The sequence below is a fragment of the Prionailurus bengalensis genome, chromosome D4 (assembly GCF_016509475.1).
Source record: "Prionailurus bengalensis isolate Pbe53 chromosome D4, Fcat_Pben_1.1_paternal_pri, whole genome shotgun sequence".
Lineage (NCBI taxonomy): Eukaryota > Metazoa > Chordata > Mammalia > Carnivora > Felidae > Prionailurus > Prionailurus bengalensis.
The window spans coordinates 93,828,034-93,847,553 of record NC_057359.1 but is presented as its reverse complement, the minus strand read 5'-3'; the positions used below and the strand labels follow the sequence as shown (position 1 = coordinate 93,847,553).

General features: G+C 68.7%; 2 protein-coding genes across 8 annotated transcripts; one reads left to right on the top strand and one right to left on the bottom strand.

The window, feature by feature from the left end:
* Positions 1–580: 580 nt before the first annotated feature.
* On the top strand, positions 581–13,198 carry LOC122475133 (endoplasmic reticulum mannosyl-oligosaccharide 1,2-alpha-mannosidase-like). 2 transcript variants are annotated; one of them, XM_043566840.1, is made up of 13 exons: positions 581–832; positions 1,335–1,443; positions 2,132–2,247; positions 3,771–3,925; positions 4,216–4,328; positions 5,665–5,850; positions 6,540–6,688; positions 7,043–7,231; positions 9,146–9,336; positions 10,205–10,325; positions 11,129–11,326; positions 11,449–11,580; positions 12,278–13,198. In XM_043566840.1, exons 1-13 carry the CDS (start codon positions 722–724, stop codon positions 12,488–12,490), a joined length of 1,983 nt encoding a protein of 660 aa, XP_043422775.1. In that variant the 5' UTR covers positions 581–721; the 3' UTR covers positions 12,491–13,198. The 2 variants fall into 2 exon arrangements, with proteins under 2 accessions (XP_043422775.1, XP_043422776.1); XM_043566841.1 differs by having other exon boundaries at positions 584–832; positions 7,079–7,231.
* A 716-nt stretch (positions 13,199–13,914) lies between these two features.
* Positions 13,915–17,670, bottom strand: DPP7 (dipeptidyl peptidase 7). 6 transcript variants are annotated; one of them, XM_043565869.1, is made up of 13 exons: positions 17,338–17,657; positions 17,150–17,263; positions 16,931–17,070; positions 16,676–16,839; positions 16,359–16,494; positions 16,204–16,285; positions 15,928–16,094; positions 15,694–15,754; positions 15,253–15,488; positions 15,018–15,174; positions 14,829–14,893; positions 14,399–14,469; positions 13,915–14,275 (listed from the first exon to the last, which is right to left on the bottom strand). In XM_043565869.1, exons 1-13 carry the CDS (start codon positions 17,417–17,419, stop codon positions 14,074–14,076), a joined length of 1,677 nt encoding a protein of 558 aa, XP_043421804.1. In that variant the 5' UTR covers positions 17,420–17,657; the 3' UTR covers positions 13,915–14,073. The 6 variants fall into 6 exon arrangements, 5 of the variants coding, with proteins under 5 accessions (XP_043421804.1, XP_043421808.1, XP_043421803.1 ...); XM_043565873.1 differs by having other exon boundaries at positions 15,253–15,371; positions 17,338–17,646; XR_006295007.1 differs by having other exon boundaries at positions 14,234–14,275; positions 15,018–15,142; positions 17,338–17,670.
* Positions 17,671–19,520: the final 1,850 nt, after the last annotated feature.

Below are 19,520 nucleotides of genomic sequence, written 5' to 3'. Positions count from 1 at the left end.
CTTTCTGGGGCAGCTTCAGACAAGCCAGGGAGGCGCACACACCCCTAAGTGCGGCGGCCGGGACTGCGGGAGGCGGCGGGCTCACCCGAGGGGGCCGGCAAGGAGCGGGGACGGCCCTCGGCGCTGCGGGGCTCGCTCCGCCCTGCCGCGTGTCTACTGAGGGGAAACGCGCGCACAACTCGCCGCGGCGGTCGTCCGCGCGCCCCCAAGCCCATCGGCTCCAAAGAGCGGACACCGACAGCCGCCCCGCCTCGACTCGGGCTCGCACCGGACGCGCTGTCCTCTCGCTGAGCTGCGGCCCCCACTAGCTCTGGGCCGGGAAGTCCGCCCGGGGCCGGGAGTCGAGCCGCGGAGCGGGGGCGCGGGGCGCCGGACGTCCTGCCAACACCACGGAGCCGGCCGGTCCCGGGGACGCGGCGCCCAGCCGAGTCCCAGGCTCTGCGCCGGCGGGCAAGCGCCTCACGGCGCAGGTGCGGCCGTGCGCCGACGCGGCGGGACGTAAACACGCACGCAGGGGGGCCACGAGGGCGGGCGCAGGCGCGGTGGGGAATAGGAGGGCGCGGCGCAGGCGCATTGGCCGCGCGCGCGATGGGCGGGGCGTGGACGGCGCTGCGATGGCTGCCCGCGGGTGTCGGACCAGCGAAGCCCCCGGCGCCTCTCAGAGCCCGGCCTCCTGACGCCGCCAGTGGGCGGGGTCGCCCGGGCCGCCGCCACCGCTGTCATGTATCCGCCGCCGCCGCCGGCGCCACATCGGGACTTCATCTCGGTGACGCTGAGCCTTGGCCAGAGCTACGACGGCAGCAAAAGCTGGCGGCGGCGCTCGTGCTGGAGGGTGAGGGTCGGCGCCGGGCCGGGGTCCCGCGGCCCGCCCGCCGTCCCCTGTCTGGAGCGCAGGCGCTCGTCCGGGCCCGGGGAGCGGTGGTCGCCGGCCGCAGGCCGTCTTTCCAGCCCGCGCTCGGCGGGGCGGGGTCGGGGAGGGGGAAAGCTGTAGGCTGCCCCTCGGTGCGGTGGGTCAGGAGCCCCGCGGTCTCGGGCTGCAGGGCATCGACACCCCCACATCGGGGCAGATGCGGGGTCCCGCCGGCTGCCTGAGACGGAACACGCGCGTCGCGCGAGCCTTTCCTCACTGCGCCTGCGATAGGACACGTATGGCTTCTGCGTCTGTTGTTTATTTCCGTTCCCCTATGCCGTCTGGAATATCCCCGCGGCTCGTCAGTCTCTGCCGCCGGGGCGCTTCCCCCGGTTCAGAAACCGGACCTTGGGAGTTACCCACTGTCCTCCCCGAATTTGCAGCGGTCGCACGGGTCCCAGCTGTGTTGTTTTCCGTCCCGTAGAAATGGAAGCAGCTGTCGAGATTACAGCGCAACGTGATCCTTTTCTTCCTCACGTTTCTCGTGCTCTGCGGGCTCCTGTCCTACATCAGCGTGGCTGACCAGTGGAGAGGTACCGGCTGCGCGTGCGCCTCAACCCCATGCGTGTGCGTCACTGACTGCGGGTGGCTGGGCAGAAGCGGTCTGGCCGTGCGCCTTCAGCGCCTGGAGCGTCTGCGAATTGGCGAGAAGCGCCGGCGAAAAGGAGCCGAGAGTGTGTTTCGCCACCCTGCTGGAACGTGGCTCGAGTTAATGTGATGTTGCCCGCCTGCTTCCTGGGTGTCCGGTGTAAGGGCCGGCCTCTCCGTTCTCTGTGCCTCACGGAGACGTTCGGGTCCTGAGGTCGCGTGCCCCGTCCAGACACGCTCCCTGAACTTCCTCACACGTGTTACCGTGTGTTCCGAGCGGCCCGGGCAGTCTGGGTGAGGGCGTAGGGAACCCCTGTGGGGGAGGAAAGCTCAGGAGCTGCTGCAGGCGGCTGGAGGCAGCTGCACCTAGGCCAGCGTCCGCGCTTCCTGGGAGGGAAGCCGCTGAGGGGAGGTCCGTGTGGGCTGGGCTGCAGGACAGAAGCTGCCAAGTGCTTTGAGGAAGGTTTGGTTACCCTTGGCCGTTCTTGAGTTGGCTTAAAGGACCTTCCCCAGGTCTCACGGTGTCCTCTCGTGGTGAGGAGCGCCCGCCCGGACGTGTTCCTCCACGCGCTCGCTCGGGCTCTCCTTGGGGCTGCGCGGCACGTTTGGGATAAAATCCGTTCTCTCGTTTAGCCGTGGACGGCGGGTCAGCAGAAGAGCGGAAGGTGAGACCAGCAGATCCGCCCGTCTTGCCGGCTCCTCAGAAGGCAGATGCTAATCCAGAAAACTCGCCGGGGCTTTTACCCCAGGTGTGTTCGGTGAACTGCACGTGGGGTTGCGACCGGGGTCGGTCCCACGGGCGTTTCAGAACCGCGCGTGATGTTCCACACGGACGGGGGAAGCAGTTCTTTCCCTTGTTGTTTGTCTGATGTTCGCGCCCTGCGCCCCTTGTCCTGAGCCGGTAGGATGACGCTTGGGGCGAGGAGGAGGGATATTCTTTCCTTCCTTCCCCTTGGCTACCTGCTGGCGAGCGAAACAGACCCGCCCCTTGTCTGGAGGAGCGGCAGGCCGGCGGGAGCAGGCCGGTGGCCCGTGGTGTCCATCCCGGGAGGAGAACAGCAGTCGCCTCCGGGGACGAGGCTGGGGACGGGACGCTGAACTGCGGTGGGAGACTGGGCAGCCGCTGGCCCTGGGTAGAGTCGGGAGAGCAGGGCTCGAGTCCAGTGACGCTGCCCGAGGCAGGGGGAGCTGGGCTCGTTCAGGGAGCTGCAGTTTCAGAGGGCGTGGGCGGGGAAGGGGGCTGGGGTCGGGCCCCACGGGGAGCGGCCAGGAGGTCTCTCTGCAAACCGCCTTACTCGGAGGCTGTGTGTCAAACAGCTCACGTCCTCCCTCGTGGAGCCGACACGCACGTCTCTCGCTCCTCTTGGCCGCTCTCGTGCACCTGGGCTCTCGTGACGGCGACGGGAGCAGAGCCCGCCTGCACGGTTGCCCGCCGAAAGGCACGCTTCCGTTGCTCGGGAGGCCCGTGATCCCGTCTGTGGTGGCGGCCGGGGTCGGCGTGCACGGCTCCCCGGGTCCGGGCCTCGGGGCGCGGGGCCCCTTGTGGCGGGGCCGCTGGGACCTTTGCTGCTGCTCGGACTCCGGCACTTGTGCCCCAGGCCTGGGTCGGCCCCGGTGCTTTGTGTGCGGCCAGATCCCATTCTCTTGGCCACGGGGGTCCCGGCTCCGTGGCACTGGCGTCTTTCCAACGAGGACCTCTTCACGGGTCCTGTGGGTACTGAGCGGCAGAGATGTGTTCGATCCCTGAGTCGGCCTCCTTGCTGTGTCCTGCGGAGGAGGGGCCTCCTCCTGCCCTCTGCTGACGACGGGCTACGCCTGGGCCCCTGCGCTCCGTCCCTGGACCCGGTGCCCTGGCCACCCGGTTCTGAGCACAAAGGGTGGGAGTCCTGGGGCACAGGCCCGGGACAGTGTTCTTTGCGCCTCCACCCACGGGGACGTGGCTCTGACCCTTTATTGCTACCTTTAGGGTCTGTGACGGCCTGACACCCTCCCGGGCCAGGATGCTAACTCACTGCCCAGGGCTGCGCCAGCCCGTTGGCACAGTCTCCGTCCCGGTTGGTCAGGGCCCAGAGATCGTGAGAAAGGATCTTCTGGCCAAATCTGCATGTTGCCGTGGGAGCGGGAAGGCCCCTCCTCCGGGGGCCGTGCGCCACCAGCCATTCCACGCGGTCCGTGGGGTTGGGTCTGATAGGGAGAGCATCCCAGGTGGAAACGGAGTGGCAGCTCCTGGGCCATCGAACTGTTTTCACGAGTGGCTCTTGTTTCGATCTAGAAGCCTCAGAGGCATTTCCGACGGGGACCGCCCAACCTGCAGATTAGAGCCCCCGACAAAGACTCCAAGGACCGGAGACAGGATGACACGAGGCGGAGGGACGAGGTGGTGGGCGACGCTCGTCAGGAAGAGAGCACACAGAGAACGGTGGTCAGGTACAGGGAGCGTCAGAGACGAGGCAGCACGGGTCGCTAGCTGCGCAGAGGCCGGTCCGCTTGACGTTTCCTGAAAAACAAAGGGATAGGATCGGCGCGCTGTCTGAAGCGGCTTCTCCTCTCAGAGCAGACAGTGGAGAGAGCGGGACCCTGGTGGGGGCGGGGCCCTGCCTTCTCCGCGTCGTGCCGCATGGAGCGGAGGGCCGCCACGGGCCCAGCCAGGCTGTGACCGCGGGCGTTTGCGTCTCTGCCCTCAAGCCGGCTGACTCCTCTTCCTCCTCTCCCTGAAGCTGGAGGGGTGCAGTGATCGAGCCGGAGCAGGGCACCGAACCCCCTTCGAGAAAGGCAGAGGGCCCCCCCGCCAAGCCTTCCTCACAGGCCGCCGGGATTCAGAACCAACCAGGTAAGGCCCCGCCTGCGCCCCGTCGGGCCTCACGCGGACATGGTGACGGAGAGGGCGCGTGGACACCCAGCTGGGCACCCGGGCGGGCCCCAGCTCTCTGTAGAGCCTTGGGGAGGGCATGGGGCTCCACGGCGGCCCGCGGTCCCAGGCCCATCGCGGCAGCCACAGGCCGCCTGTGCGGGAACTGCCCGCGTCCGTGCCAGCGCGGGGCCTGGGGAGAGTGGAGACACGGCCCCGGCTCGGTGGGGTCCTGGGGTCCTGCGTTCTGGCACCTGTAGTGGAGGGCCCTCGGGGCACTGGCGCTTTGTACGCTCCGTGCGGCCTGTCTGCTTTGGTTCTCGTGGCGGCCTTTGAGGTCATCGGTCTGTCGTAGGCCCGTTCCACGGACGGGAGAACCGAGGTTAGGCCGGCAGCGGCCACGGCCATTTGCCTCCCGGAGCGGGGGCTCGCGCCGGGTCAGCTGAGCCTGGGGCCCAGGCTGTGACCCTCCAGTCCTGTCGCTGTTGCCACTGAGGGAAGGAGGAAGAAGGAGCCCAGAGCCGGGACGGGCGGCCCGGGCGTGTGGGGGGAGGCAGAGCGGTCGCGGGGCTCTGAGGACCGATGTCAAAGCCGCAGATGCCAACACGACTGGGCCTCGGGCCACACCGAGAGGACACGTGTCGCGAAGCCGCCGACGCCCACGTTTCTGTCCGCCTGGTGGCCCTGTAACGCGTGCCTGGTCCTCCGACGTGTGGAGGGGAGAAACCTTCTCGGTCGGCGTCGAGGCCACCCTGGAAGGGCCCCGGGGCGGCCTTGGGTGTGTCTGCCACACGCTGTTCCCTCCCCGAAAACACCCATGGCTGCTGAGGCACGCACGACGTGGGCACCTGTGAGATGAGGCGCTCTCGTGGAGGTCACCGGGGCCCCCCCGCCCGCCCGCCCGCCCGCCACGTCTGATGCTCCCCCGGCCGGAATGCACAGCGCGGCTGCCGTGGCGGAGCGGCAGGCACCGGTCTGCTGCCTCAAACACCTCCGCCCGCTGCGCGTCCCCCGCAGCTCCAGAGGGTCGTGCCCGCCGGGCGTCTGGTGGAGGCGGACGGGCGCAGGCCAGGCGGATGAGAGGCCGAGCCGTCGCGTGTGGACCCTGGAGGCCTCGCCACCTTGGCAGCCGCGTCCAGCCGTGCGGCTCCGAGCCCGGCGGCGCCGCGCCCCGACCTTCGGGGTCGTCCGCTGCCGACCTGCGGCCCCGGACGGTGTCCCCCCACCCCACTGAGCGCCCCGCGGCTTGGGGCTGCAGAGGGGCGGTGTCTGAACCCTGGGCGGTTCCGGTCCCCACGACCCGCCGTCTTCCTCCCAGCCTCCCCGAACGAGCGTCAGAGGGCCGTGATAGACGCCTTCCGCCACGCGTGGACCGGCTACCGCAAGTTCGCCTGGGGCCACGACGAGCTGAAACCCGTGTCCAGGTCCTTCAGCGAGTGGTTTGGCCTGGGACTCACGCTGATTGACGCCCTGGACACCATGTGGATTTTGGGTCTGAAAAAAGGTACCCTGCTCGTCCCCGAGCACGCGGCCAAGTTCCCCCGGTGGAACGCTTGGGCGCGCGAGTGAGCGAGCCGTGCCCTGGAGGGTGTAGACGCCACTGTTTCCGTCTGAGGAGCTCTCCCTTCCCCTGGGTGGCAGGCAGTCGCTTTGTCCCCTGATGGCAGGCGTCCCGGGGACGCTCAGGGCAGTCGCCCCCTCGGCTCCCGGCCGAAGGCCTGGGCTGGCGTCCGGGGGCAGTTCCAGCCCGTGCTAGCCGGAAAGGGGCTCCCTGGTGGGAGGCGGCACGTGATCTGACAAGGCCGTCGGCGTCCCAGGTCTCTCCATCACACCCTTCTCAGGCCACGTGGATGGGGTGTGGCTGAGGCTACGGGTCTTTGGGTACTTCCGAATCGGTCTCTCGGAGTCCGTTTCCGGTGTTCCGTAGAGGCCAGAGGCTCCCCCTGAGTTACTCACGTGGCCCTTTGTGCCGTGGCCGTTACCCGTCAGCGTCGGTGCTCACGACGGCACGCTGGCTGCCCGTCCTCCGGGTGCAGGGGGCTCCGCGGTGTGTCCCCTTGCCGCGGGAAGTGATGGCGAGGCCCCTCGGGAGAGAGAGACACGAGGACGCGCGTGGCCCCAGAGCCAGCGAGCGGTCACGGGGGCGCCGGGACCTGTAACCTACTGCCGCTCCCACCCCGTCTCCCGTCGCAGAGTTTGAAGAAGCCCGCAAGTGGGTGTCTAAGAAGCTCCGGTTTCAGAAAGACGTGGACGTCAACCTGTTCGAGAGCACGATCCGGATCCTGGGCGGCCTTCTGAGCGCCTACCACCTGTCCGGGGACGACCTCTTCCTGAGGAAGGCCGTGAGTGTCCGGGCGCCGGCGGAGGTTCCGCGGCTCGAGGGGCCCCCGGGGGTGGGGGCGGGGGTCTGTTCCGGGTCTCCCGTCTCCCCGGTCGTCTGGGTCTCGCTCCCGCGCACGTGCGTGGGAAGGTCCCTGTCACCGTGGCGACCCGCGGGGAAGTGCTCTCGGGGCTCCTCGGTCTCGCCGCTGTTGAGCGCCGAGGCCACGTGAAGCCAGTGAGGTCCCGTGTCCACTTACGGGGGTGAGCACGGGTGGCGGGGTGGCGGGGGTGGGGCGGGAGGGTGGGCGTCGTGGAACGGAGCCGAGGCTGCCGTGTGACGGGAAACCTCGGTCCTCGTCGTGTCGCGTCATCAGGAAGACTTTGGGAATCGGCTGCTGCCTGCGTTCCAGACGCCCTCCAGGATCCCATACTCGGACGTGAACATCGGCACCGGAGCCGCCCACCCGCCCCGCTGGACCTCGGACAGCACGGTGGCCGAGGTCACGAGCATTCAGCTGGAGTTCCGAGAGCTCTCCCGCCTCACGGGGAGTAAGAAGTTTCAGGTACGGGGGGCCGGCCTGCCGGCCGGAGGCGTCACACCAAGCGGAGGCGTGCGTGGACTTGACCCCGGGCCGCAGGACCACCGTCCCGTGTGCTTTCCGGTCCCTCGTTCCTCGCCTTTCCTCAGCTGCGCGGGCGGGAAGGGCGCCGACTGGGGGCTGAGTCCGAGCGCGGGCCCGTGTCCCTGGGGTCCCAACTGCCCCCTGCCTCGTGCTGTGGTGGCCCCCGGCGGTGGTCCGTGCCGGGAGCGAGGCAGGGGCCCACGGTCGTGGGTTTCGGCCTCGCTAGCCCGTCGCTGACGGTCCTCATGGACCTCGCTCCTGACCCTCGCCCCGACCCCGTTGGCCGGGGTCCCTCTCCTTGTGGGTGAGTCTCCAGCACGCGGCGGACCCTCTGGACTTGGCGCTCTGCCTCGTCACTCTTCCTCTTCCTTAAAAACCTGAGCTGCGATTTGAACGTCAGGAAGTTTTGCCTCTTGGCTTGGACGTCGCGCCACGGTCCCACGCGGGCAGCGGCTGCCGCCGTCTGATTCCAGAACCAGGTCCTCGCCTCAGGAAGCAGGCCAGCGCACCCTAGCGCTCCCGCCCGGGCCCCCCGCCTCGGTGGCCGCAAATCCACTTGTCGTGCGTGGCTTTCTCTGTTCGGAATGCTCGGCGTGAGTGAGGTCCTACGTACGGCGTGGGCCGTCTGTGGCCGGTTCTGTCGCCACGCGTGACGTCTTCGTCCGCGCTGGAAGCGTCCGGGAGGAGCGCACCCGTGTCGTAGCACGCGTCCGAAGCATCCCTTTTCGTGGCCCGGCGGTCCGCCATCGTGCGGGCGGACCACGTGCTGTCCGGGCTCTCGTGCGTTGAGGAGCAGCTGGGTTGTTTCCCACGCGGGGGTGGCAAGAGCGGCGCTCCCGGGAGAAGGTTCCAGGCGCACACAGGGCTCCGGCGTTTCCGCGGCAGCCCGCGCTTGTCCCCCGGTCTTTCTCGGTAGCCTTCGCGGTGGGCACGTGAGGGTGCCTCCTCTGGGCTGTGGATTTTGTCCTGATGACGTGTGGCGTTTTCCCAACGCCCACAGGCCCCGTGTTCATCTCCCGGGTGGAGGTGGGCGTCCGGGTGCCTGTCTGCTTGTCGGCGGAGTAGCGGCTTTCCCGTCGTCGGCTCGTACCCCGGAAGCTCAGCGTCTCTCTGCTTGCTCTGAGACGCCGGCCGGGCGCCGTGGCGATGCCGGATCCCTGTAGCTGCTGGAGACCCAAGGGAGATTGAAGCCGCCCCTGCCTCAGAGGACTTTGTAAAAGGGGGCGGGCGTCCGTGGCGGGCGGAGGCCAGGAAGGCACTCCCCAGGCAGGGTCCCGAGCGCCGTGAGCAGACGCGCACAGGGCCGTGGAGCACAGATGCGTGGCGCTGCCCGGGAGGAGCTGAGGTTGGTTGGGTCTCGAAGGATGAACGGGATCGGCGGGCGGGTGTGCCGCGACGACCGCGGGCTCGGAAGCAGACGCGCCTGCCTTCCCTCCAGCGAGCGGGAGCAGACGGCCACGCCTGGGCAGGAGGTCCCGGGGACCGCGGCTGTGGCCTTCAGACACGGTCCCCTGCCAGGAGGAGGAGCCCAGCCCCGTGTTCGGGGCCCTCGGCATCTGCCCGCTCATCGAGGCAGCCGCGTGTGAGGGTGGGGACCTGGTTGCCGCGTGGCCGGGGCCACCCTCAGAAGCCCTTGCCCGGTGCAGCCCGGCAGGGGAGCGCCGTGGGCCGGGACACCGGCCTCTTCCGTCCTCTTCCGGCCTCTTCCGGCCTCCGCTGGGAACGGGCCCGCCTGTCACGGAGGAGGGGTGAGCCGACGAGGCCCGCCTTCCTCGGCTGGCCCGAGGTCCAGCAGCCCCGTCCCCCTGGCTCACCCGCACTCTCCCCTTGTGTGTGTGTGTGTGTGTGTCCCAGGAGGCCGCGGAGGAGGTGACGAGGCGTGTGCACTCCCTGTCGGGGAAGAAGGACGGGCTGGTGCCCATGTTCATCAACACGCACAGCGGCCTCTTCACTCACATGGGAGTGTTCACTCTGGGCGCCAGGGCCGACAGCTACTACGAGTACCTGTTGAAGCAGTGGATCCAGGGCGGAAAGAAGGAGACGCAGTGAGGCCTGTTTCTGCTGCCTCGGGGACGGGGTCCCCGAGGCTCCCCTTGTCCCGAGTTCTCGGTCAGGAGGCAGCGGCCGTGCCGGACCCGGACCCGGCCCCTCCGCGGGGGATGTGTCTCTTCCCGGCACGGCCTTCGTGCCAGAGAGGACGCCTGGCGGGTCACGGAGGTCCCCGGCCCCTCTGCGCCAGGCAGGGCCTGGGGTCTGGGCCCGGCCGAGGGGCCCCCGGCTCACCGGCCGAGCTCTCGTCCTCGGGGTCGTGGAGGCGGCTCTGCTTGTCCGCTCCCCAGCAGAAGGTGGCCAGGGGCCCCTGGGCCTCCCCGCGCTGCCCGGTTGACGCTTCAGACGTGCGCTTTCCCAGACGGCAGTGCCTCGGGGAGCCCCGTCGTGCGGTCGGGAAAACACAGGTCCCTCTAGTGAAGGGACTGGAAATCCTTGAGGTCTCACGCCAGGGGGTGACCACGACCCAGGACCGCTGGGGGTGGGCAGCTCCAGGAGGCCGACCCCTACGGGCAGAGATCAGGGCATCACGCCTGGGGAGCCGGAGTTCCCCACGCCTGAACGTGGGGACGTTGGGAGAACCCTGGTGGGCACGTGGGGTCCCGGGTGGTCCACGGGGGCCGGCTGAGAGGGACGACCCTGTTGGGGGAGCGGCGGGCACAGCCCCGTGTGTGCCCCAGGCCGCCGACTGCCACGAGCCTGCATCCCCAGGCTGGCGTGGTGCCACCCCAGACAGGGCCAGGCCTCCTGGCCACTAGCGTGGGGATGGCAGCTCGTGGCCACGTGCCCGCTCCTGGGTAGCCGGGCGGGGGGTCGGGCCGCGCACCCACCTGGCGTGAGCCCACGGGGCCTGCCGGTTCACAGGTTACTGGAAGACTACCTCGAAGCCGTCGAGGGAATCAAAAGGCACCTGCTGCGCAGGTCTGAGCCCAGGAAGCTCACCTTTGTGGGGGAGCTGGCCCACGGCCGCTTCAGCGCCAAGATGGTGAGCACGGTCGTGATGCAGGTGGGGCGTAGGGGGCGGCACCCACCCGTTTTTCTGGGCCCCCGATGGCTTCGCGAGTCTGGACGTTGGAGAGATGGCTCAGATTCTGGTCGTGGGGCGTGAGCCCTCACAGGTCGACGATGGACTGCGCGGCGGTGTGCGGCAAGGGGGCTGGGGTCCTTGATGGGTCCCCGGCCCCTCCCCCGGGGTGCCGCTCCCGTCCCCTGGGGACCCTGTGCCTTCCCCAGGGCCCCCCCCCACCCAAGACTCCACTCCCTCCCCCCTCCCCCCTCTCCTGCTCCCCCTCCCCCCTCTCCTGCTCCCCCCTCCCCCCTCTCCTCCTCCCCCCTCCCCCCTCTCCTCCCCCCCTTTTCCTCCGCCCCTCCCCTCCCCCCTCCCCCCTCCCTTCCCCCCTCCCCTCTCTCCTCCCCCCTGCCCTCTGCCCTCTGCCCTGGGTCTAGTTACTTTTCCCCTGTCCCTGGTACTCCATCAGTGTTTGTGGGGTCAGGGCCAGACCCGGGTCAGCATCCGCTCCCCTGGCAGGCGGGTGTCATCCGCCACCCTCCCCCCTGCCCACGTGGAGCTCCAGGGGCCTGGCCCGTAGTGGAGTCGCTTTCCACGTTCCTGCCCTTGTGGGCCCCGAGGAGTCCCCGTCTGGGCCCGTCGACCCCTGGGGATGCGGGGGGCCTGAGGGAGCGCTGCACCCGGTGCACCCTGCACCCGGCGTGGCCCCCGCCACCGCCCCCGCCCCTGCCCCACGTGGCCACCGACTCACAGTGGTGAGGAAACCGCTCTGGTTTCAGGACCACCTGGTGTGCTTCCTGCCAGGGACGCTGGCTCTGGGCGCCCACCACGGCCTGCCCGCCGACCACATGGAGCTGGCCCGGGCGCTCATGGACACCTGCTACCAGATGAACCGCCAGATGGAGACGGGGCTGAGCCCCGAAATCGTGCACTTCAACCTGTACCCCCAGAGCGACCGCAAGGACGTGCAGGTCAAGGTGAGCCGGGCCGGGGTCTGGGCGTGGGGGCGCCCTGCGGGCTCGGCCTAGCTCCTCCCGTGCCCCCCCACCCCAGCCGGCCGAGCTCAGCCCGCGTCGTGTCCCCCATCCCTCCCGCCCAGCCGGCCGACAGGCACAACTTGCTGCGGCCCGAGACGGTGGAGAGTCTGTTCTACCTGCACCGCCTCACGGGAGAGCGCAAGTACCAGGACTGGGGCTGGGAGATCCTGCAGAGCTTCAACAAGTACACGCGGGTGAGCGCCTGCCCTGCCCAGCCCAGCCCTGAGTCCCTCGCCCCTAGCCGGGGCAGCCAGAGGGGGGCGGGGGCGGGGGCGGGGGCGGTGCGGGCTCGCCGTGGCCTCGGGAGCTCGGCGCCACGCGCCCCAGGCTCTGTGGCCCCGTGTGCACAGGGCGACTCTCCTCCCGGATCCTCCGTGTGGCCCCGGGCAGCCCTTTCCCACCGCAGACGGTGCCGTGACCGTGGCCCCGACACCCGTCTCGCGGTCTGGGCCGGGGCTCGGAGGTCACGCCGTGTCCGGGGCCCGCCACCCACCCCGGCAGAGCGCGAGCGCCAAAACCCGACCCGCGTACGCCCTGTGGCGGCCGGCCGGGCGGTGGGTCCCGGCCGCCTCAGGTGCTCGGGGGCCTTCGGGAGGCCGCCTCCGGGTTCCGGAGCACGGGCTGCACGTCGGGTCACGTGAGGGCGGCTGGCGTCTCTGAGGGGCCGTCTGGAGGAGCTGCGGCTGGGCTCCCGGGGGGGAGGCCGGTCCCCCGGCGGACCTTGGGGTCGTCTGCCTCAGACCCGGCCCTTGGCCACGGGTGCCGCGGTGAGGCGCAGGGGCCCCGGCCGGGGGGCCCTGCGGCCGCCGGCGCCCCCGAGGGCCGAGCCCGGCGTGGGGAGCTGGCTGGGCCTGCGGCCGTGGTGACGCCGCGGTCTCCGCTCTCGTGCAGGTCCCCTCGGGTGGCTATTCTTCCATCAGCAACGTCCAGGATCCCCTCAATCCCCAGCCCCGGGACAAGATGGAGAGCTTCTTTCTGGGGGAGACGCTCAAGTACCTGTACCTGCTCTTCTCCGACGACCCGGCCCTGCTCAGCCTGGACGCCTACGTGTTCAACACTGAGGCTCACCCCTTGCCCATCTGGGCCCCGCCTAGGGTGGGGTGACCCCCCCTGTGGGCACTGCCCGGGGGCCTCACACATCTCGCGTCTGTGGGTACCTGTCCTCGGAACCCTGGCCTTGGGTAGGTTCGCCCTCTTGACCTTGGCCGCAGCGTGTCCCCTCGGCCGACCGTCCGTGCTCCAGGGTCAGGCTGATGACATTCCCCAGGGGGTTACCGAGCCTGACATCTCAGGGTCTCAGAGGTGGTCAGGGCAGCTGGGCGCCCGGTGCTTTGCCGCTGGCTTTGCACTTCTGGCTTGTGGTTCTCATGACGCCGGACGGTGTCGTGAGGTCAGCGCCGTGAATCCCCGAGGCCCCACCTGCTGGGGACCTTCCTGCTTGAATCACGACTTACATTCCTGATCCCCAAACGTCTTCTGTGTGGCCCCAGGGTCTCTGCTTGTCCCCTGGGGCCGCTCTGGGTCTCCTGGACCCACACATGTTCTGAGATGAGCTGAAGGGACAGCCCGACATGCGGTTCAGCCCGGGGTCTCAGAGTCTGTGAATGTGCCCTGACCCGGGAGTCCTGGGGGGGCACTTGTGACCTCCTGCGAATCCGGGCACCTGGCCGGCTGTGGTGTTTACATGTTGGACTCAGGGATCCTCCCCCGGCCCTGCAGGGGCGAGGAGGGGCGGGTGGACAAGTTCATCCTGCTCCTGGACCACCCGACAGAACGGACTTTCCAGGCAGCATAAACGTGGATTTGCCCTGACTGGTGTCTCCCGTGTCTGTGATGGAACCTGTGTTCCTTGAGCCGTGGGTTGGGCATACGTCACACTCCCACGGTCACCATCAGGCTGGAGAGCTGGGAGGAGGCGGTGCGGACACGGAGTCCAGGTTCCCGTGGGAGCTGATGCCCTGTACCTGCTCCTCCTCCAGCACCTGCTGCTTCCCTCCTTGAGCACGGACTCAGGGTGCTTTTCCAGAAACAAACCCCAGCTTCTGCTTGGGATCCTGCCTCCTGGAACCAGGTGGCAGGCCCAGCTCTCTCTATATGATACTCTTTCCGGAAGGTCCTCTTTGCCTGAAAAGCTTGAGTCTCTCTGCGTTTGCCGAGACCAACGCTCCCAGTGCTGGGCAGGACCTCAGTTCTCAGACACTCTATACTCCTGTCGCTCCAGCAGCCCTGGGGGCCGGTGGCCGCTCTTGGGGCTGCCTTCTGCTCTTGGCCCCTAGTCCCATGTGTTTTGTGCCTGGAACAGTGTCCAGGGCCTGTCTCAGAAGTGGGGTCTGTACCCCCTCATGGCTGTCGGCTGCCCCTCTGCACCCAGGGGCCTGGTTGGCAGCTGCCCACCCAGGGGTGCAGCTGCGGTAGCAGTCGTGGGTAGAGCTTTGTGGCCCCCCTCTCCAGTGGGCCACCCAGAAGGACGCCTGGGCCGGCCACAGGGGGCCCCAGTGCCCACCCCTTGCCCTGAGACCACACACAGGTTGAGGGCTTTGTTTTATTAAACACGAGGCTGGTTTGAGAGGTGTGGCAGTGTGCCCGGTCTGTCACCCCATGAGGACTACAGACACCATGCTTTGCGCTGTGCTGTGCACAGCCAGGCCACCAGATGCTTCTTTGGCCCCTCCCTTGGCCTTAGCCCCTCACCCCCAGCGCCCTGAGCTGCTCCCCAGCGGGCCTGTCCGGTCCCGAGTCTGGGAGCGCTCCTCAGCCCCCCCAAGTCCCCCACGCTCGGCCAGCTGCAGCCGCTGTTCTCTTCTGGCTGCGGCCACCCACTCGCCGATGAGCCTGGCCTCGAGCCTGCGAGCCTCCCGGACAGACGTGGGGTCTTGTGGGTGAGACGCTCTAAGGAGAAGGCGCGGGGCCTCAGCCGGGCAGCAGGCCCGAGCCTCGCCTCACCCCACCTCAGCCCACACCCGGCCACCGCCTGGGGCCCCACATCGCTCCTCTGCCGGGGCGGGACTGCACCTGAGGTCTAGGTGGTGGGCTCCCCCCCGGATGGTGACAGCGAGGACGGAGGTGCTGAGGTTTCTCTGTATCTGTGTCAGTCAAAGGACATTCCGTCGGCTACTCGCCGTGCTCTGGGCCATGGCCGACCCCACCTCTGCCCGCCCGGTGCCACCTGCTCCAGGGCCTCGTGTCCCAGCCCGTGGGGCACAGCCGAGGCCATGACTTAAAGAGACTACGTGGCCTTGAACGGCCTCATTGAAAGGGAAGGACGGAGATGAACGAGCCAGATGTCAGTTCACGCAAAGAAGTCAGGGAAAAAAGCAAAGGAGAGGAGGGGATAAAGCGGGAACAAGAGCGAAGGCGGCACAGAACCCACAGAACCACGTGTGCAGCCTGGCGAGGGCAGAGCCGGTTCTTGAGTGGAGTCTGGCGAACCCAGGAGACTCACCCCGCCCCCTGCCCAGGGGTCCAGGTCACCGTTGGAGAAGATGATGTTGCTGGCAGCTTTGAGGTCTGAAAGCACAGATGTGGGGGTGGAGAGTGGGCCCAGCCCCCCAGGTCTGAGCCACGGAGATCAGGGAGTGGGGGGGGGGTCAGCTCAGCACAGAGGGAAGGATGCCACCATCTCGAGCCTCACCTCCCGCCCCGAAGCTGATCCGCAGCCAGTCCCTCCGGGGCCACACGCCCCACGTGTCCAGGCAGTACTGCTGGCGGAGGCCGTCTGTGAACGGCAGGTCGGGGAAGAGGTCGGTCACGTTGTTGCTGGAAAAGGTCAGGTTGATCTCGGTGCAGGCCTGTGGGACGCCACACAGCGAGGTCAGCCCGGCGGGGCGGGCGACCTCACCCCGCACCCCCGTGCGGCACCCCCGGACCTGGTAATCCCAGGCCTTGGCGTCAGGGCCCGAGCCGCAGCCTGTGGGGTCCGCGCAGGCCTGGTACTGTCGGTAGATGTCATAGCAGGGCTCCGTGCCCGAGGAGTTGTACACCAGCCCTGGTGAGAGGGGCGCTGGGGCCGGGGGCCTGCACGGCCACCCTGCCCCCTCGGTGGGGGACACGTGCCCGTGAGGCGTGGGGCTCCTGGGGGCGGGGTTCTCAGCTGCTGCTCCGGCTGCTGAGGGTGGCCAGGCGGTGGCCAGGCTGGAACTTGTCGGAGACCCCGTGGAGCAGAGCCTCCCCCACCGGCCCCCACCGGGCTAGGGACTGCACGGGGGCAGCTGTGCTCCTGGCCTCCACGTGACCCTTGCCCCCCAAGCCACACACACCCCCCCCCCACCACGCTCAGCACCAGGCCCAGGGCCGAGGGGCAGACGCACCAGCCAGCGCTCGGAGCCCCTTGATCCTCCGGGTCTCGCTCAGGAGCCGGTCACAGCCAACCTAGGGGTGCCAACCAAAGACCCACACTCTGGGCCTGCAGCCCTCTCCCCAGCTCACCCTTCGTTGGTCCCAGGCCCCAGAGTGGCTTCAAGGCTCTCGGGCTGGCCACCACTGGCCACCCCGGGGCGGCCGGGCCCCTCTCTGTCCACAGATCCCAGCCAGAGTCTCCTTGCCTTGACCGGGTTGGCAGGAAGGTGCCCTATGAAGTCGGTGGGGTACGGATAGTCCATCATGGCCAGCACCGTGAAGGCGTTGCGGGCAAACCCGAAGAGCTGGGTCAGGTCCTTCTGGCCGGAGAGGGGCTGGCAGGTGCCGAACTCCTGGCTGACCGTGTCATAAGCTGCCAGAAGAAGGCGGGACGATGGCCTTCGGAGGCTGCTGTTGGGTGAGGACTGGGGGGAAGGAGGGAGGCGAGGGGCGGTCAGTGGGTTGTGGGGGGGACTGCTCACCTCCCTGTATGAACAAGTCCTTGATCTGCCGGAATGCGTCCCGCACGCCCTGGGCACACTTGGGACTCTGGCCTTCAAAGTCCTGGAGAAAGGAGGATCGTGGCAGCTGCCACCACAGCCTGGTCCGGCCCGTGGGCCCCAGAACCTTCACTCACCGCCGAGACATCCCGGAAGAACTGGTAGGAGTCACCGAGGCCGGCCACAGCCACAACGGGTGCACTGGCTGCCAGCGCCCCAGCCACGAGGTGCGGGTACTTGATCCTCATGTAGGCGCTGAGCATCCCCCCGTAGCTGGGCGGGGACACAGAGCGCCTGGGGCCACAGCCTCCCCAACACCCCTCTCCGCTCTCCCTTGTTGGAGCCCACGGTGGCCCCAGGAGGACCTGAGACTTTCGCGTCTCCCAGAAATTCTGGCCCTGGGGCCGGCCACGTGTTTGTGCCTCAGGGAGAAATGAGACGGGCGAGAACCCACCTGCCACCGAACACGATGGCGGGGGTGTCCTGGGCCCCAAGGTCCCGCCGCAGCGCGTTGAGCAGCCTCGCGAAGTCGGCCAGGGCCTGTTCCACGGTCAGCAGCTCCGTGTGCCCGCGCTGTGTGGACCGCTCTCCGAAAGGGAGCGACTTCCCGTAGTACCGCTGCAGGTGGCCGAGGAGACGCTGAGCCCGGGCCCCGCCCGCCCTCGCCCGCCCTCGCCCGCCCTCCCCTGCCACCAGTGTGGGTACCCACGTGCTCCGCGAAGACGACCAGGGCCCCCTGCTGTGCCGCCAGCTCCAGGATGAACCCCGAGTTGTTGGCGAAGGACCACACGTTGCCCTCATTGCCCGTGTAGAAGAATATGGGCCCCTCGCCCCTTTTCCAGAACTTCTCTGTCGGGCGGAGGCGGGAGGCGGCAGGTGAGGCACAGGGCGGGACCTCAGGGCCCCGGGACCCCCAGGGCCACCTCACCTGACACCAGGAACCGCTGGAGGAAGGTCTTGTTGCCGAACCTCTCGAAGTTGAAGTGGTCCAGAAGCTGCTCAAAGTAGCCCTCCTGGAAGTCACACTGGGGGACTCTGTGGGCTGGAGAGGCGCGGTGCTCAGCGCATGGGGACATTGGGCACGGCGGCGGGGGGCGCCCACGGGCCCGCACTCACCCCCAGCATCCGGCCTGCACAGCCCCAGTGCCAGCAGCAGGGTCAGGGCCCAGGGAAGGGCCGGCGGGAGCTGGGTCCCCATCTCCGCTCTGCCGCGGGCTGCGGTCACATGACCGGCGTGCCACCCTCACGTGACAGCCCGGGCGGGGCTGGACTCTGGGCCCGACCTCCCCCGCCCCGCCCCACCGGGCTCGTGATGCCTTTTCTCCGGGTCCTCCAGGTTCCTGCCACCCACCGTGTCGCTACGGAGACGGTCACCTTGGAGACACAGGAAGCGGGAGAGGGCTCCAGGCCGTCGTGTTGGGGCAGGGGACGTGCACCCAGCCACCTGTCCTCTAGGGGCCACTGCTGAGTCACGGGGAGGTGGGAGAGACCTGCCAGTGTCCCAGCTGCCCCCCCCCCCCCAACGCCTGCCCAGCCGGGACACACCCAGGCCTCTCCCAGCCTCTGGGCCGCTGGGGCCGCTGGGTGATGCCCTGGGCCACGTTGCGCCCCTAGTGAAGGCCCGCGGGGGAGGGCGGCCTCTTGAGGGCAGGGCTGCGAAGGCCACATGGGCTGACCCCTGAGGAGAAGTGGGGGAGCCTCGGGAAGATGGGGTGGTGGCAGCTAGGAGGGGGCTCACGCAGAAGGCAAGCAGCTCTGAGGAAGGGGCTTGTCCAAGCGACAGTGTGAGGCCTTGTGGCGGCAGGAGGGGCCTCGGAGCCCAGGCAGGGGCTCGGACGGTGCAGACACGCAGCTGCCGAGAGCCCAGGTCGGGAGGCGGTGGCCCCAGGCCCCTGCTGGGAGCTGGGACCCTGACCCCAGCCCCTCAGGCTATTCCCTCCACCGGCTCCTCAGTGCTAGGGGCTGCGGCAGGTACCCAGTGCCCAGACACCAGGGGGGCCACCTCTCCCTTGGCATCCAGTCCTGGGCATGCGTGAGGGGCCAGATCAGCAGAGCCACCCCCTGCCCAAGGCCACAAAGGGAAGGTGAGCCACCTGTCCCCGTGCCAAGACTGTCCCTGGCCAGCACCACCCGTCTCTGCCCAGGTCTGGCCTGTCTAGCACTGGGACAGGCCAAGGCTGGGGTCCCGCGCTCTGGCTGCAGCCTGAGAACCCGGGGCCCCAAGCCAGGCTGATTGGGGAGCAGCCAGTTAGCTGCCCCACACACTGTCCCAGGACTGTCACTGTGGCAACCAGCATGGTGACAATGACTGTTGATCATGTCATACCACCCCAGGGGTGTGGTCACCCCATGGTCACCGAATGCCACACCACAATCATTGCACAGTCCCTGTCCCGATCCCCACATCCCTGTGTCCCTGTCCCCGTGCCCCCATCCCCATGTCCTGTCCTTGTCCCGTGCCCCGCTCCTTGTGGTCCTGCGTTCCCACATCCCCGTGTCCCTCTGTCCCTATACCCCTGTGTCCCCATCCCTGTGTCTCTGTCCCTCTTTCCCTGTGTCCCTCATGTCCCCGTGTCCCTAGCCCTATTTGCCCACCATTGTTTCCCTGTCCCCGTCCCTGTGGCCCCATCCCCTGTCCCTGCCCCTGGGTCCCTGGGACCCCATGTCCCCATCCCTGTGTCCCCACATCCCTGTGTCGTGTCCCTTGCCCATCATTGTGCCCCTGTCCCCGTCCCTGTGTCCCTATCCCATGTCCCAGTCCCTGTGTCCCTGTGCCATGTCCCTCTCCCTGTGTCCCCCTGTCCCCATCCTGTGTCTATGCCCCCAAGCTCCCATGTCCCCGTCTCCCCGTGTCCCTGTTCCTGTGTCCCGGGACCCGCACCCAGGGCTGCCTGTCCTGCGTTGAGTAGAGAGCTGCCCTCGCAGGGTCTCCATGGCCTCTGCAGGGTAGAAGCCAGGACAGGACAGAAGGGCTCACGGCTCCTTCCCCCTGGATGGCAGCCTCTCCCCAGGCAGGCCCTCCTCTCGTCCTCCCCTCTCAGCTCGGCTGCCTGACCCTCCTACCCCGGCTGCAGACCCAGCATATCCTTCCCTCCAAACCCTCCGGCAGCACCGGGAAGGCCCAGAAGGGGATTCCGATTCTGACTGTCCTGCCTTACCTGGTGGCCCGGAGCTTGCGGGTACGTCTGGGGGCCCAGAAGCCCTTCTTCCGACTCCCTGGGGAGGGGGGACAGTGGCTTTGGGGCCAAAGCTGGGTCTTGATTCCCGCCTCCACAGCCCACAAATCTGGGGAGACAGGC